Consider the following 19,207-nt stretch of genomic DNA (forward strand, 5'->3'; position numbering starts at 1 on the left):
GGTCAGAGAGAAAATCGCGGTGAAGAAGGAATTTGGGCCTTCTTACAGAAAAGCAGTACCTGTCTTAGCTGTCAACGGAACACGATCAGTTGTACTACCGCCCCTTGCTGGTAAAAAGGAGAACCGAGTTGTATCCATCGACCTGGTTAAACCACAAGCATGTGGCCAATAATAAGTAGTAGGCCAAGTGGACTCCCAAGAAATAGCAGAACACCAAAGTTTGCTACAAATCAAGAGGTTCAAACTGAGAGACTAATCACATTTGATAAACCTACAGTGAATCAACGAGGACTATGCAACAAAGCCATGGAACTTATGCCTCTTAAAACCCAAATTTCAACAATTCGTCAAGAAACACCTGTCTACAACGATGTAGCCACAGACTATGCTAATGAAACAAAGAAAAATCCAGAAGCAATTCCAACAATTGACAGAACTGCATCAGGCTACTTCATCAATTTCGATGACTTTTCTGAGGATCCGAGCGAACCTGAGGAACAGCCAACAACAACAAAAATTTTTAAAGACAAAACTAAAGAACTCTTTCATTAACTACAAGAAACCTATCTGATTTCCCCATGGATAAAATTTTGGGTGGTGCTAGGTGTACTTTTCCTCCTGCTTTGGCTCAGAATGGTGCTATGCTTGGGACACTTCATTGAGGGAAAATATATTACAATGGACACAGCAAGCCAGAATATCAACCTGGTCCTAAAGCCACACAAGTCTTCACACATCGAGAAAAGAGAACTTTCTTCAGTAAACTTCACAGCCAATCCGATACCCGGTGGGGTAGCATGGGACAAAACAAATTACGAAATATATGGCCCGGTCGAGCTCTTGAAGTATCCTCATCAATTTAAGGTTTCATTAAGTGACTTTGTAAAACCGAGCACATTCTCTGATGATTGGGACTTTGAAAGTATTAATGATATGATGTCAGACTTAGTTATGTCAGCAAAATTTACAGAACATGATTATTTACAGGGTTCATCAAATTATGAACAGATGTACTGCTACAATCACTATGCTAACCATTATTTGCATAAATCTGCTCAACCTAGAAATGTTTTAAATTATAATCAATGGGAACATTGTGCAACTCCACCAAAAGGCAGTTCAAAAACATTTTTATGAGAAATTCCCATACTTCTCAGGGTTTAACACAAGTGAAGCAGAAACGTTTTATTTCAAACTGTTAAATAAGACAGGAATGAAAACCATGCTGACAAATACAAAATTAATCTATTCAGAAACATTTTTTGAAAAAATGAATACATTTGGTTTTGATTTTTGGAAAAATAACATTGAAACAAAAAATAACATTGAAACAAAAACCATCTTGGGTACCAAAGATTGGCAAGTCCAAGGAATAGAATCATTATTCAGAGCCTGCATGATCCCAGAACAAATTATATTTTTGAATGACACAATTCAACAAACAACCTGTCTTGGCCTAGCCAAAATTAAAGACTTATACAAACCGTCTATTCCAAAGCCAACACCTGACAGTAATAGCACTACAGATGTTGAGATAGACGTATCCCATATTTTAAACCAAAACAGAACACATCCTGATTGGAAAAAATGGTTGATCTGGCCCACAGTCACAAATAACTGTCAAGATAGATTCCTGAACAAAATACCGGGGTTCAAATTGACCAGGCCAGACCCTAGATACTCCCAGAGACAACATCCAGGGATAGTTACAACATACAGTGTAGGAAAACTCTGCCTTGAATGGCTACAGACATCAACACTGGCAGAAATTAAGCAACACCTAACTTTACTTAAAGAAGGTGCTGACTTGCGTGATTTCATTATGGGACCACGCAAACAGCGACAAAAACGTTTCATAGCGGCCTCTATATATGCAGCTTATAACGAAGCTTGGAAAGAATCTCAAATTGAAACAGCAGAGAAATTATGGGAAATTGACCGTATTAATTTTGAAAAATCACTTTCTGTTGTGGACAATGGGTTAATGACTCTGTCTTCCAGAATATATTCACTGGACAGTATTGTATCATCTGCAATCGATATAATAGAGCAGGACTTACTAATGTTACAACATGGTCAGTCCCAATTGCGTTCTATTGTACAGCTTGGCTGGACGTTACAAAATCTGCGTTAAGGCTACGTGCCTTGGTGTTTAATCAACACAACGTCACTGTTCTCTATCTTTAACCTTACTGATATACAAATCAGCTTGGCACAAAAAGGAGCAGAGTATACAATTCTGAGCATTGAAAAACTTGAGAGATTACCATTGACAATGTCAGAACGACCTGTCATTGAATGGATAATACACGGAATCATAACTATTCCGATAACAACTTTCCAATTTCGATACTGCCAAAAGTATATACAGGCAGGCCAGTATGAAAGGTTGGGTAAAGGATACATTAAGTCATCATGGAAATTACCTTACACACACACATGTTATAGTGAAAAAGGACAGAATGTATTTCTTAGTGGTAATAATTGTGAAAAATCACTAAGTGGTACACTCCTGTGTCAGAGTATAAATCTACATGGGGCCTGTGAGGGGACTTCAAATAACCTTTCATGTCACCAGCTTGGCCCACCTGCAACTCGAATAGAGCCATTCTTTAGACGGCTTTCGAACGGGAGCTACATTCTAATTGTGGACCACAGATGTTGTGGCTTGATGCCAGGAAAAGCTTATCTTGTAAGCGTTTCGTTCATGGTCACTTGTTGTATGCAAGTATTGTATCCAAACGACACTCCAGACAGGGAGGGAAAAATGTGGCCCAGTTTGAAAATCTCTTCTATTCGAATTGATACTTTAAGCAGAATGAAGTCTGTTCTTCTACAGACGCCTGTGCCCTTGACGTCATCAAAAGAAACGTATGATCTCCAGGTTGCAAGGACAACAACAGAAATACATACACTATTATCAACAAATTGCCCCTTACATTTCGCAGAAATGCTAAACCAAATCTTAAACATTTCAGATACGAATGGTATCCCAAGTGTATTTAAGACAATTTTTTCGGGACTGTTGACACCTTTCAAAGCAGTCCTGGGCATCTTTCCTAATTTTGTCCATTCAATCCTTGGCGGCCTTCCACTCCTGTTGGGACTCGTAGCAGGCATTTTATTTTTGATACTCCTGCTTCGTTATGGCAAGCCATGTCACAAACAAGACTACAGCAACAATGGAAGAAACGATCCTAGCTATACGCTATCGGGAACGCATAACTAAAGTCCTTGGATTAGCCCGGCTAAGAGATCTGAATATGACCTGGTTTCTTTCATTCAGACCCATCTGGCAGAACTGTATCTTACCTGTGCTAAGATGTATGCTATGCGGAGAAGTATGCGTGTTGGACGTCTGTCTTACACTACAATCAGAAGTACCATTGGATACAGATACTTTGCTAAGTCCTGTAACGGCTCATGCATCGTGTTGTCCCCAGCGGTTACCCATCCTGATGACGGCATTCGTTGAGACTTCACCATTGCGATTAAAGGGTAGTGAAGTGCAAGATGAGAGCAGCATCAACCAGGTACGACGTTCTGTGAGCAATGCTGATCAATACATCGATGATAGCAATCATTCTCACGACTGCACAGTTGCGGCATTTTCCAACTTGGTCGAACTTTCACCTGAAGCGGTAAACTGCTTTTTTGAAAGTCTGTCTGAAATGATGTTCTCCCCTGAACAAAAAAACAAAAACTTTTAAGCAAACGAGCACTCAGCGTTCCCTGAACTCTGAATTTGGCCTTCAGCTTTGAAAAACAAAAGCTTCTGGAAAATATTTGGAACTGTTTTGGCTTCTTCCCCTGAAAAACTTATTTTTTTCCCCGATTCCAAAATATTTACTTTTTTTTTGGCACTCATCGTCTGCTTAAAGTAGAACTATTCTTAGAGAACAGAGCTTCTATTTTTAGGAACTCTAGAGACAATATATTACCTCAGCCTCTAGCATATTTACAAATAACTGTAATTATATGTGATGAAATGGTCTCGCACTTTTCTTTTCTGTATTAAGAGCCATTTCATGTGTAAATTTCGCAAAATCATTCCGCTGATATATGGGCATCCTATTTTATGAATGATTACTCTGCTTGAAATACTGTACCTATAGTCATTTTTCGTGTATTTCGCATATGCCATTTCAGATGCAAAAAATGTATTTTGGGGTGGATCGGTATACATATGCACCGTTAGATATGTTTACTATTGCTTAGTTTAGTAATTATGGACATGAATTTGTGGAGTGGGTGTAGTGTGTTTATCTAGGTACCTGAATCGATATTCCTATTCTTTGCCCTTGTGTGGTTATAAATCAATAATATCCCTACAACGGCATAGAAACCCCTTTCATAATTCAGTCATAGCGCATGCTGTCACATTAAGCAAGCCTATTCCTCCAGCCCCCTAGAAAGCACACCGAGTTCTTAAACAAATCCAAGCCTCCAGCAACCTGGGAAATACCCGCTGCCGTTGTTTTGATTTCATCCAAGAACTCATGTAAAACACTATAAGAACGACCAGTTCTTAGTGACATCTTTTATTGACGTCTTATTTCCAGCCTTACGTCAAACCCGGCACCTTTCAGGTATAAATATACCAACGTTGCCTTAAGCAAACACATGGTGGTGATGAATCTGGAGCAGCTACTACTTGCCCAAGAGCCCAGCTGATGCGAGAGCCCACGGACGCTGCCCCCCCCCTTTTGACACGCTGAGAAAGACGCTGTCTTTTCTCTTGCCGAGAAATCCAGCCTCCGGCGTTTCCAGCTTACCCTTGCGGGTGACTGGGATACCGAGTCCTGAGAGAGAGATACCAGCCCTCCTGCCTTCTAATACCCAGGTACTGAAGTGACTAAACCCTTACAGAGAATTCTTGAGTCAGATCCTTGGCAAAACCAACTTAACTTAAACTGTTACTTACTTACTCCTTCCCACGTATTAGGCTTAGGTCAGGTACACCGGGGTAGGCGTAGTTAGAAGCACCAGTTGAGTACGATTAGTCAATGTATATATGTATGTATCTATTTTATCCATTTTAAAGTATCATATGGTTAAGAAACTACATCAATGCTTTTACAGTATTATTTCACAATCCTGCTTTTACTGTATGCACTTATATATAAAATAACACCTTTTATTGAAAACGCCAGTCTCTCTTTTTCTCTGCAATCTGGTGAAACTAAGTACGCACTTATTGACTGAGTGAAATAGCTGTCTTTTGTTTTCACAGAGAGCAAAGTCGTCATGTTTTATGGTTGTCAGAAACTAAATCCCTTCTTGTCTATCCAGGGAGGTTAAACTCCTCCTCGCTTATTCGAGAAAGTTTCCAGTGAACTCTGAGCTAGCTGGCAAAAAACTTAAGTCTAATATAGTCAGTAGAGACCTAGTTAACCTCAGTCCTACGTCTACACTACTGAAGATGTTATTCCAATGCGCAGAGCCTATTGGGACTATAGGAACTACATTTGCTCTCAGTCCTCAACGTCAAGTTGGCGACCGCGAGCAAGCAAAATGACATCCTGGCATGACTTTGTCCTTGTTCGCGATCAGCAACATCAAGTTGCCGATCGCGAGCGTGAAAAATAAACCTCCCGGCGAGAGCGGTCTGGTTTCTCATCGCGACCGCTCGCGATAAGAATCTACCAGTCCGCGTTGAGAAAGCTGCCGCTCGAGTAAAAATCTCCTGGAGTGGCAGAAAACTACAGCTCGCACTGTGCAAAATGTCGCTTTCAATGATTGCACAGTGCCGGATGCTTGTCCGCACTGTGAAATCATTGAAAACGGCATCTTGTACAGTGCGAACAGGGTACTACGCAGTTCGCGTAGTGCTATGCGTAGTTCGCGTAGTGCGAAGTGCACTCCTCGAAGCTACGCGTAGCGCTACTTCGCGAACTACGCCCAGCCCTAGTTGAAACTATAGTAGATTTAAATCTTGCCACCATAATGGGGAAAATTAAGAAGGATCTTAGTCGAAGGGGCAATTTGAATCTCTCAATAAGGGGGAGTTGTAATCTTGTTAAATGGATGATCCTGCCAAAACTATTGTATATTATTCGAAAGATCCCCTTGAAGATACACAATGATTAGTTTAAGTTAATCAAGAGGGTGGTCGCTAGAATGATCTGGTCCTATAGCAGGACCAGAAGGGCCAATGCATTTTTGTTCCTCCCTAGGGCTAGAGGGGGGTGGGGGCTCCCCAATTTCAAGTTATATTATTTAGCAGCAGCACTTTAATATTATGGCCCTTTATTTAGCAATAAGCCAAGGGAAGGGGATGACCCAGGCTAAGTCCCCTCAACATTTGAGATTCTAATGGGACATGGGCTAACTGCTGTCTGCTGAAATTTTACGAACCAAGCTATTTTAAATAACCTTAATCACTGCATTCTGGAACTGGGCGGGTGCTCAGAAAAGACTCGGGGTGGGCAGATTCAGCAGGTATACCCCCTTGCTTAGGAATGATCAGCTTCCAAGGATTCTACAAGATGACTTCTTGGCAAGGTGGGAAAGTGGGGGCTTCTGTAGGATTGGGGATCTTATGGACGGAGACCATATCACGTCCTTTGAAGTGGTTAGGGAAAGATTTTATATTGGCCTCAGGATTTTTTAGAATATTTACAGCTGAGGGATTTTCTTCATTAAAAAAGCTGGAGGCGTGGCAGGCATCGCACAGATTCCTTTAATGGAATTGTTAGCAAAGGATACAGGCCCCTCAATTTCACATCTATATGGGTGTATGCTGGAGGGGGTCCCGGATAACCTGGATAAGCATAGGCTGAGGTGGCAGGACAGGCTCGGGCTCCCGGACTCTAGTTTTTTAAATCACTTGAGATGGGGTGCCCTATACTGTGCTCAGCCAATCTGCAGTCACAACATGTTAAAACTCTTTTTGATCTATACATAACACCTGCAAAATTGCTAAATGGGGAGGAGTGGATGGGACCCGATGTTTTAGATGTAAAGCACCCGGTGCAGATCTGGTACTTATGTTCTCTACCTGCCCCAGTATAGAAGTAATTGTTCTGGAAATAATTGGTTTTCTGTGGGATGTATTGAAAGATGACATCTCTCTGTCACCTCAGCTTATGTTACATGGGGTAGCTAAACCAGAAAGACAAATTGGGGTAGAGTTAATCTTTATAGCAATGTCAATCTTTAGACTCTGTGTAGCCTCAGCTTGGCTTGATCCTCTACCCCGACCTTTCAGCTTTGGAAGGGGCGCTTTTTGCACATCTATAACTTAGAGATGGTACTTTCTGACCGAAAAGGTAAAAAGGGAGGATTGAAGGAAAAAGGATTTGGGGCCAATATTAGCCTCTGCTTCTCTGTCTACGCAGAATGAGTGAATTTAGTTCTCTATCGGATGTTGATTAGTTATGGTTTTGTATTTATGATTAATTTAATTGTGTACTCTATTTATGCCTATACTAGCCTGCTGCTGCAATATATGTGTCTATGGAAAACAAAATGCCACCTTCTTAGATTATAGTAATCCGCATTACGTAAAATTACCTATGCAACAAAACCATATTCTAAAAAACATAAATAGACCACTTATGTGATATTAAATTCAAATTTGTAACAAAAAACAAGAGAAGTATGAATGAGAAGTAAAGATGATGGGTGAGAAGTAGAGATGAGAAGTATGAATGATAGATGAGAAGTAGGGATGATGGATGAGAATTAGGGATGAGAAATAAGATGAGGGATGAGAAGTAGAGATGAAGGATGACAAGTCGGGCAGAGAAGCAGAATGGGAAGAAGTGATGAGGATGAGAATTAGGGATGAATAATAGGGAAGATAGATATGAAATAGGGATAATGGATTAGACATAGGTATGAGAAGCAGGCATGAGAAGAAAAAATGATGGATGAGAAATATGGATGAGAAGCAGGGATGATGGAAGAGAAGTAGGGGTGATGGATAAGAAGTAGGGATGATGGATGGGAAGCACGGATGAAGGATTAGACATAAAGATGATGGAAGAGAAGTAGGGATGAGGGATGTAAAGTGGGGATGGTGGATGAGGAATAGGGGTGAGAAGTAGGGAGGATAGATAAAAAGCAGGGATGATGGATTAGACAGGTAGAAGAAGCAGGGATGAGAAGTAAGGATGATGGATAAGAAGTAGGGATGATGGATGAGAAACAGGTATGCGAGATGAGAAGTAGGGATGATGGAAGAGAGGTAGGGATGAGAAGTTGGGATGGGGATGAGAAGTAGGCATGCTTGAAGAGAAGTAGGGTGGTGGATGTGAAGTAGGGATGAGAAGCAGAGGTGAGAAGTAGGGATGATGGAATAGAAGTACAAATGATGGATGTGAAATAGGGATGAGAAGTAGGGATGAAGGATGAGAAGCAGGGATGAGAGATGATAAGTAGGGATGATGGATGAAAAGTAGGGATGAGCAGTAGGGATGATGGAAGAGAAGTAGGGATGAGGGATAAGAAATAGGGATGATGAAAGAGAAGTAGGAATCATAGATGAAAAGTAGGGTTGAGAAGTAGGGATGATGGAAGAGAAGTAAGGATGGTGGATGAGAAGTAGGGATTAGAACCAGAGATGAAGGATGAGAAGTAGGGATAATGGAAGGGAAGTAAGGATAATGGGTGACAAGTAGGGATGATGGGTGAGAAGTAGGACTGAGAAGCAGGGTGAGAAGTAGGGATGATGAAAGTTGTAGGAATGAATAATGAAAAGTTGGAATGAGAAGTTAGGATGATGGATGAATAGTAGGGATGGGAAGTTGGGATGATAGATGAGAAATAGGGATGATGGATGAGAAGTAGGGATGGGAAGCATGGATTAGGGATGATGAATGAGAAATAGGGATGAGAAGTTGAGATGATGGAAGAGAAGAACGGATGAGGGATGAGAAGTAGGGATAAGATGTAAGGATGAGGGATGAGAAGTAGGGGTGGTGGATGTGAAGTAGGGATGAGAAGCAAATGAGAAGTAGGGATGATGGAAGAGAAGTAGAGATGATGGATGAGATGTAGGGATGAAAAGCAGGGATGGAAAGTAGGTATGATGAATGAGAAGTAGGGATGAGAAGCAGGGATGAAGGGTGAGAAGTAGAAATGATGGATGAGAAGTAGGGATGAAAATATGGGATGAGGAATGAGCATTAGGGATGATGGAAGAGAAGTAGGGTTGAGAAATAGGGATGATGAAAGAGAAGTAGGAATGATAAATAAGTAGTAGGAATGATGGAAGAGAATTCGGCATGATGGATGAGAAGTACGGATGAGAACCAGGTATGATGGATGAGAAGTAGCAATAATGCATGAGAAGTATAGATGATGGATGAGTAGTAGGGCTGAGAAGCAGGGATGAGCCATGAGAAGTGTGGATGATGGAAGATTGTAGGAATGGTGGATGAGAGGTAGGGATGAGATGTTGGGATGATGGAGGAGAAGTAGGGATGAGAAGTAGGGATGATGGCTGAGAAGTAGGGATAAGAAGCCGGGATAAAAGGTGAGAAGTAAGGATGATTGATGAGAAGTAGGAATGATGCTTGAGAAATAAGTGATGGGAAGTAAGGATTAGGCGTGAGAAATGAGAATGTCCTAAAATGGATGCTGTACACACTGTAGCTGCTTTACGAGAGACACACACCCAGGACAGATATTCTGAGGGGGACCCCTTCACATATAGAAAACTTGGGGCCCGCACCACCAGGGCTGCAGGGGTGTCATTAACAGCCCCTGAGCCTATTTACCAAACACTGATTGGTTCTTTTTGTAATAAACTTGCTCCTGTATTTAATAAGTGGGTATCAATGCCACCACGTGTATGGAACAGATGCTGTTTCAATAGCAATTTAATAGAGCTGCACATGCCGGTACAACACAGTGGTGTGCATCACACATGAATATGCAGCGTTCCTACAGTGGTGCTCATCCTCGTCAGCACACTTCTTGACTAAGGCTTACAAAATAATTATAAAAAATATTTTATTCTCTCCAGATTCTTTGGTGTTAAATTATTTTTGGCTTATTTGAGAAAGTGAAGGACGCATCTGAAACTCTTAGAGTGAGCATCTTCAAGCCTATCTTTGGTTTATTCAATACAGATCATACAGCTGTTAACTAAAGGAAACAAACAACGTACCCAAGAACCTACGGCTGCTAACAAGACATCTTCACGGTCACATGCAGTACTGCAGGTTAAAGTGAAGCAGAAATGCAAAGTAAAGGAGAACAATGAGGACGTGCGGGTGGGAAGACTGTTTATGATAGACCTGGCAGGGTCTGAAAGAGCGTCTCAGGTATGTCTAAAATTGATAGCAAGATAAACATTTCTGTTGTAGGCAATGAAGTATGTATATTAGGTCTCTGAGTGACGACCTCCAGAATACTCATACTGCTTTTTATGGTCTGGCTTGACAGCTCAGCTGTCTCCAGATAAATACGTAAGCATCATAAGAGAGGGGTTTGGCTCTGCTCACCTGTTGGGATCCAGGAGTACATGTTTTGATTGGGCAGAAGTTGCACAGAAAAGTGGGTGCCCTCCATGCAGCTGCAATCATGTATCCAGTTGCCTGAGCTTGAACCTATAGTGGTACACATGACATTGTAATGCAAGAAAAGTGTCTTAGATAACTAGATACATTATTGTGTTTCTTTTTCTCTTGCAGCAGCACAGATGGGAGGACAGCCTTGATTCATGCATTGCAGTCCCAGGCCCCTCCCCTCCCATTCCATTACAACTAACTTTAAACTTCAGAGATCAGATTTGTGTTTGAGACCAGTTTGATTTACCTAGGGCTACACTATTCTACCTGGATGTTTAGGTCTGGCTTGACAGTGCAACTGTCAAGTGAACTTATGTGAGCAACAAAAAAGGACTTTCAAAGTACTACTTAGGAGGGACTTAGGCTCCATCCACATGATGGTTCCCCTGTATAGAGGATTAGATTTGTTCAAATGTATGGGCTTTTACCAAAAAAACTGCTTGTATCAAAAACACTGCTTGTATTGCAATTTATGGCTTGTGTTACAGCTTATACTCGATACAGGGCTGTGCTGGGTATGGTGGCAAGTCAATGACCATGGCTATAGGCATGATCTGATTATGAAATGTAATGATAAAGGCACTAGGCCTGACATATTTATTGTGAAAAGCATATGTTAAAGTCAATAGGCATATAAGTGACCATTTTAAATTTGTTTCTAATTTAACGAATGTGAGTCCGAGTGGTGCCTTGTGGAAAAGCTTATGCTCAAAGCTATAGATCTGAGTAAGTTATGATGACAAGCTATAGACCTGATTGATGCACTGGGAAATGTTAAGTATGATGCCATAAGTCTAGTCTGCTTATTATGAGCAGTTATGTCAAAGGCAGTTGGTGTAGCTTATTGTGAAAAACATTTGTTAACGTCAGTAAGCCTTTACAAATTGGGTGTTATCACAGAGTAGAGGTGTATTTTATTACGTGTAATCTGACAGATTACTGTAGTAGGCAAGGTGTTTGATATTGGCCTCCCACTTTGACAAACCCTGGGGATTTTAACTGGTATGATTCATAAGAGGCCACGTTAGGAGGGGTTGTATATTGTTTTGTAAGCTGTATTTTTCTACATAGTTTTTTTTTTAAAATTTCAAAAAACCTTTATTGATGATTAGCACGGTACATCAGTGTGATAAACAACAGCAAAGTATCTGTTGGAGAAATAAACAAAAGATTGACACCTTCCCATGCCTTCGGCTTAAATATACATGAATTGAAAGGAAATGAAAAACAATACAATATATCCCCATCCCCTAAACAACCTATGTGCAATGTACAGACAATAAAGAAAAAGCACATTACATGTGGCTGCAGTGGGCATGCAATGGCTACACTTAAAGAAAAGACAACCCCCTCATAGAGTTGCCTGGCGTCCTGGTATATCTATTGCGGTTGCAATACAATATCAGCACAGCACCCCCAATACCACCTACTTCCGTGAGTTACTTTGGGGAATTCGCCTCGAACTTCAGCAGGCTTACACCACTGGCGCAGACGGTGGGGCGTGGGGTGAGCCATATGTCGTCATCTCATCTTGCTCCTCCCCCCTTGCCTCATCCACCTCCCGCCCAAGGAGGTAAGAGGTGAATGGACCCCAGATATCCTTTGGTCGCGACTTTAGGGGCACCAGCTCTGCGTATGAGTGCAGGTGATCCTGCCAAGTGGACAAAGTGTGAATCCAGGATTTGAATTTAGGGGCGTTGCCCCTCCCCCATCTGCACGCCACAAGGCGTTTGGCCAGTAGCAAGCTCATGGCCAAAAACCTTTTATGGACCGTGGTGACGCTTTGTGTTAGGCTCAGCAGGGCCATAAGCGGGCACAGCTCTATTGTGACCTTTAACATGTCAGAGAGGCCTTCGAAGACCTGTGTCCAATAGTCTGCCACTCTAGGGCTGGTCCATGCCAGGTGTAGAAAACCTGCCTCTACTTCCCCGCAGTGCTCACATCGTGTGTTGTTTCTGAGGTGAAATCTATGCAGTTTAACAGAAGTGTGGTACAGTCGATGAAGGAATTTAAAGTGAATGAGGCGTAGCCGACTATTACTTGTAAGTCTATCCGTCTGGGCACAACTGAGTTCACATTGGTCATCCGTCAGTGGTTCTGCCAGGTCGGCATCCCAGGCCTTCCTGGCTTGTAGAATATGAACAGATGTCGTGTTCTGCATGTGTTTATACAGGACAGAGACGACATGCCGGGGGGCTCTTGTTGCAGAATAGCGTGAAGAGGCGCGAGAGTATCCGGCTCGTCAGGGAAGAAAGGGGTGATAGCTCTGACACTCTGCCGGAGTCGGGTATATAAAAATGTGTCCATTATTGTGGGGGGGTGTGCGCTCCGAAGACCTACTCCATGGTGCGGAATTGGCCCCAGTGTATAGGTTCCACAAAGTATGATATTGCAGTTTAGTCAGTATTCTGCGGCAGATCTCCTCACCCGTCACCTGCAACCTGGGATCGTTCAATAGGGGCATCCTAGGGGAGTATAAAAAGGGGTGACCCAGAACTCGAGCGAGCTGCCGTCATGCCAGCACTGTGCAATCAACAGTGGATGGATCATTTACCCTCTCCCCCACAGGCGAGAATAGATAGCTTGCCGGGGGTGTCGGTGCCATATAACCATCTTCTACTGCCAGGTGGGCCATATACGGCGGGGGGTGGGTCCAGTATGCTGCAAAGTGGGCTTGTGCGCAGTAATAATAGTGTTCAAAATTAGGAACTTCAAACCCACCTTGAGTATATGGGAGCATCAGTGTATCTAGGCTAAGTCTCGCCTGTTTCCCTTCCCATATAAGCCGTGTAAGTTGGGTCCTAAGTGTGCGAAAGAAAAAACTCCCTGGGTGGTATGGGATGTTGGTGAACAGGTTCAGCAGTTTGGGTAGAATTACCATCTTGATTAGTGAGATTCTGCCCACCATAGAGAGAGACATGGCCATGGCCGCCCCATAATTAGCTCTCATCAATGCATCTTTATTTCTCGTAATACGGATGCCCAGGTACTTTACCTCGTCTTATTCCCAGAGTAGGGGGTAGTCCAGCTGGTGTGGCTGTGTATTATCAGTAAGGAGGAATATAGCAGATTTGGACCAATTAATTTGTACACCAGAAATTACGCCAAATTTTGTGATTGCACGCAGTATCGGGTTGAGGTTTTCCTGCGGCTTTTTGACGTATAGCATCATATTGTCTGCGTATTGGGAAATTAACAGTTGCCTGGCTGGGTAGACCAATGCCCTATGATTATGATGCCGTCTGAGTTTTGCTGCTAAAGGTTCGATGGCTAGGGCGAAGAGAATTGGGGATAATGGACATCCCTGCCTGGTGGCGCTGAAAATGGAAAAGGGGAGAGATCTGGCTCAGTTTAGTAGCACCGTCGCTATCGGTCGACAGTACAACAGCAGAATCCAGTGTAGGAAGGTGAAAGGGAGTCCCATGTACTCCAGTGTACCAAGCAGGTAGTCCCACTCTTGCGAGTCAAACGCCTTGGTGGCGTCAAGGAACACCGCCACCGCCTTACAGGCGGGATCAATATCCTGCAGGACGGCGGCTAGGGTCCTGAGGTTGTGCGAAGTAGAGCGGTTGGGTATGAAACCTGCCTGGTCAGGCAGTACCAGTCTCTCCATTAATAGGTTAAGTCTGGTCGCAAGGACCTTTGCCAATGTTTTAGTGTCACAGTTTAATAAAGACAAGGGGCGGTATGAATCACACAGCAATGGGGACTCCCCTGGTTTAGGTAGTGAGGTTATGAGGGCCTCCCTCATAGTGTGGGGCAAGCACCCTTCTTCTAATGCTGCATAAATCATGTCCTTCAGGATGGGAGCTAGTAGGTGAGCGTAGGTTTTGTAAAATTCGATTGGGAGGCCATCTGACCCCGGGGCCCGTCCCGATTTCATATGCATGATTGCATCCGTGATTTCATCAAGTTCCAAATCTAAATTAAGGAACTTTTGTTGTGTGTCACCCAGTCAGGCAAGTGCGGTATCCGCAAAGTAGGCGGGCAGATCGAGTGCAGCACTCCTTTGAGAGGAGTACAGTGCACTGTAGTGTTCCCTAAACATACTGAGTAGGTTCGAGAGTGTCCTATGTGTGTTGCCGGATGTGTCTTGGATTTCCGTGATATAGTTAGAAAATTTAGGGGGCTTGGTAGCGTTCCCTAGCAATTTCCCCGGTCGGTCCCCCTCACCATAAATGCGTGCCACGTGTGGTTTCCCCCGGAATTGGCCCTCTCTATCCGCAAGCTGCTCATATTCTGTGACCTTGTCCCGCATTTGGGCCTTTATTGAATTATCATCAGGACTGTGAGTGAGGGCGTTTTCTAAATCAAGCAGCTCCTTCTCTAGCTTGTGGAGATCGGTTCGTAGTGATTTGAGTACACCTCCACCTTTAGCTATGCACCACCCCCTTGCTGTGACTTTGAACGCCTCCCAGACCGTCGTGATGCTAGATACAGAATTTAAATTGCGGTCGAAGAAGTCCTGAATCTATCTCAGCCTTAAATGCTGAGTCGGTGAGATGATGTGGGTTGAGGCACCAATTTAAATACGGGGAGCTGCCAAGAGGGGGTTGTAGCTCTACAATCACCGGAGAGTGATCCGAATATGTGCGGGCTAGATGGTGCGTGCGGCCCAGCCAGTGTATCATGCCTGCAGGGATAAATACATAGTCAAGCCTAGCCCAGATGGAATGGACCGCCGAGAAGTGTGTGCCCTCCTTAAGTGCAGGGTGTTTGTACCTCCAGGAATTTATCAGACAGTTACTATCAATAATGTCGCTAAGTGTTCTTTGCGTTAGCGTGTAATGGGCCGGGGAAGCTCTAGATCTGTCCATCTGGTGTCGCAGTGCTGTATTAAAATCTCCCCCACCAAATTACAGAAGGGAAACCTAAGGTTTGTATTTTACCCCACTACAGGAGCAGGGTATGGGGATCATCTGTGTTAGGGCCATAATAATTGGCGAACACCACGTCATGTGAGTGGAGTCTACCCAAAAGGAGGCAAAACCTGCCACCACTATCAAATTCAGAACCAATGGGGGCAAATGCCACTCCACGCTTAACTAGTATGGACACCCCTTTAGAATAGCTGTAATAGGACGCAAAGCATCTGTGGGTGGCGCATCGCGAGGCAAATCGCGGGTTGGTCTCAGGGGCTAAGTGGGTTTCTTACAGGAGGGCAATATTGATATCATGGATTGAGAAAAACAAGGACCCCCTGAACAATGGTAGTCACTTCTAGGACAGGGATAACAATATGTGAATAAAAATTCCTAGGCAGTTTGACAGTATTGAAAAACAAGTGACTTAAAATGACAGCGAAACAAAAATAAGGGAAAAGTATTTAAAAACAAGCATAGTTTTAATACACATAATTAAAAATCATATAGAATACTGGACATCAGAAACTATACGATAAAAATACAGTAAATTTAAAAATCATGGAATTTTTACACAAAATTAATCATAAAAACAAGAACACACTGAGAAAAAAGGGGGGATTTTTCTACAGTTATCGTTGGTGTTCCAAAGCAGTGGCGAAATGAACTCGACGCGCGTTTCGGCGTAGAAAAAAACGCCTTCTTCAGGAGCCACACATTCAAGTCTGAAACATATATGTAAAAATCTTCTGTTATAATCCATATTATATACCTATTACATAATAAATCTGTTACATTCTATCAGCTATATCTTAGAACACAACCTATTCGCTGTCAAGTCAATGTTGTCTACATCTTGTTTTTCAAATTCATAAGATCAAACCAATTATTTCATAAACTAAAAAGTACTCATGTAGGGAAGTCATAATAAAATGATGAACATAAATTTCAAAAAGGCCTATAACATATATATGGACCTATGCTAAATTACAAAAAGGGGGGAGGGGGGGAGAGAAAGGGGAGGGATTTTGATAAATCACATTTAAACAAATGCAGTTTATACAAGTTGGTCAGACACAACCATTCCAATATGGATAACAAGCGACATTAAGTATATGAATAATAATACACAGTGGGTAATTAATACATCCACAAATTGTCATTCTTTTGAACATATGTCATCCATAATTAGTCAATACTAAAACTCACTGTTTGATGACGATCAAAAAGTTTTGTATCGATATGCGTAGGATCAGCAGTTTGATATTACAATAGCGCAAATGTAAAAGGTGTAGGCCTGAAATAATATACAAACATCATAGTTACTTATTTTGGATCTAAATACAAAAAACAGATGACATTAAAGATATCACAATCGTTTGATCATAAGGGATCCCCATCCTTGGCACAGATATATGGGATATTCTATGTTTAAACCACTCTTTTAGGTAATATAGCCCTACTGTAAAAATTACGGGAAAAACATATGCCAGATATGTATCCTAGCCAGACTATGTTACTGGTGCACAAGATTACTATAAAATATAGTAATTGCTAAACCTATTGATCTTTTTACTTAGAGCAGTGGTTAAGATACATTCTGAACTTTGTCAAGAACATAATATAAATCTGTACCTGAAAAACTAGTGTTCACACAGAGGATCAGTCGGGTCCCTCTGTTGTTTTTCTAAACAGTCATAGACCATAATAAATCTAGGAATAAAGAAGAAGACAGGCCGACAAACGTATAAGAATTCTTAAAATGGTTATTCTGATACATAATTATACTCATTGCCACAAGGATGAGCATATCGAACCATAATATGCCCATGGAACGATTATATATGGAACTAATAAACAGTCATAAATATACCTTGAAATTCCCTGAGGACCATGCGACAAATTCTTGATGGCGATATGTATATTGTAGCGTTATTTGGATAGTTCGAAAATGCACGTACGCTTATATTATTTCATCAAATCGGAAGAGCTTGTTATCGGCTTAATAGCAACCTGAAAAGGGGGGAGACATTAGGTCGTATAAGTGGTGCCGTTAATTGTCGTTGGATACATTTACATTTTAATAGATACATAACATACCTTAAAAATGGGAATAGTATTTTTTCCCATAAAAACCGGATGTCTATCACGGTAGATGGTTCTGAGGTACAACGATCAATGGTCAAAGTGTAGATAAACCAGCTTCTACAAGTTGGACATAACGAGAGATCCGATAATTAATGGCTTGAAAATAGAGCCACTAGACATATATTTCACATTAGCCGGCAAACTTAAAGGTCACAGGCTCTAAAATCACACAACAATAGAAGTCATTGATAACGCAAACTAAAATTACACAAAATTATGGCACAGCTCCCCCTGACAAAGTTTGTCGGGAATATTAAACAGACGGCTTACCTATCAGGTCTGACACAGCAATGGCGCCAGAAAAACCGACAGAGGAATGATGCCTCTGTTCAAAAATCGGTGAATGATCAATTTCGCGGAATCTTGCAGAAAGTTTAAATAACCCACACTACGGATGTAGAAAACGCCTTCCACGTGGGTCACAATGGACACAAAGGACGGACTCACTTATTCTATCTAATGAAAATAGAAAAGGTAGGCTATGGTGGAATCACTCGCCATTTTAAATCGGGTCTAAATGAGAAAGAACTCAAAAGAATATCTACATATCACCGCGTGAAAATACAATTTATTTTACAAAGCATTTTACTCGTTCGCTTTTTTGGAACAGGTCCAAATGAAGACACCTCATTGGTGTGTCTATATATTTTCACGTAAAAGTAAAAGTTATTGTACAAAGCATTTGACCACTAAAGCCCAAAGGGGATTAATTCCATTAGTATTCTCACTTTTTTAATTCTAATCTATTGACAACCAGTCTGTTGTGAAAATCCAGAAAGTGTCAAATGAAGGGAGGAGCGGAATGAGGGAGGGGGCGGTGTTGGGGCGGGGCCGGCGTAAAATGCATTTTGATGACTAATAAATTGCACATAAAACTGTCAACCGTAACCAAAATAAAAAAATCTCAACACCAGCGACACTCTAGATCTGCTCACTTCAAATGTCTGTTTTTCTATCAAAGTCTTTAAGCATAGGATTAGCACAATGCCAGCCACGCCGAGATAGAAAAGGACAAAGTCTTTTGCCATTTCTACAGCAAAGTCTTTAAGCATAGGACTAGCACAGTGCTGTCCTTGCCGAGCTGTAAAATGACAAAAGCCATTTATCACTCCAGGCACAGTATTACAGCTTTGAATTGGTAAAATACCAACTCAAGCCAACCTGAAATGAGTAAAAGCAACCCCTGACATAGTGTTTTGCTCTAATTAGAGCTCTTCAGAGAGGTATAGCTTTGTCCACACACAAGGGAGCATCCAGTATAAGTCAAAATAAAACCCTTTCAGGCATAGAGTGACGCATAAATTATGCACAAAAGAAGAAGAGAACTCTGGGTAGTTCTTACGTTTAGGTGGAAAGCAGCTCCTGTTAGAGCACTCTCAACACTCTCAACACGAGCGACACTCTAGATCGGCTCACCTCAAATGTCTGTTTTTCTATCAAAGTCTTTAGGCAAAGGATTAGCACAGTGCCATCCACGCTGAGATAGAAAAGGACAAAGTCTTTTGCCATATCATATATATATGATTTCATGTCATATTGTTGGTATTTCTTACATTGCAGTGTGTCTTATTGTATGGACCCTGTGCCTGTTTTTCATGTTTTTGTGGTTGTGCATGTTAAAAAATGCTTTTTCTTTTTTTGTTTTTACTGTTGTCTCAATATTATTCTGGGTATTTA

The 19,207-nt window shown here is 41.9% G+C and overlaps 1 protein-coding gene across 8 annotated transcripts in view; it reads left to right on the forward strand.

The window, feature by feature from the left end:
* The window catches only part of LOC144786046 (kinesin-like protein KIF19), a 1,675,385-nt gene that overhangs the window by 699,362 nt on the left and 956,816 nt on the right, over positions 1 to 19,207 (forward strand). For 7 of the 8 annotated variants that reach the window (XM_078664980.1, XM_078664979.1, XM_078664981.1 and 4 more), the window contains one exon: positions 10,080 to 10,274. The exons of the other annotated variant lie outside the window; for it this stretch is intronic. In XM_078664980.1, coding sequence (XP_078521106.1) covers positions 10,080 to 10,274 — 195 coding nt within the window. The remainder of the gene's footprint in view (positions 1 to 10,079; positions 10,275 to 19,207) is intronic. 8 annotated transcript variants of the gene reach the window in all.

Source organism: Lissotriton helveticus, chromosome 10, assembly GCF_964261635.1.
Source record: "Lissotriton helveticus chromosome 10, aLisHel1.1, whole genome shotgun sequence".
In the NCBI taxonomy this organism is placed as follows: domain Eukaryota; kingdom Metazoa; phylum Chordata; class Amphibia; order Caudata; family Salamandridae; genus Lissotriton; species Lissotriton helveticus.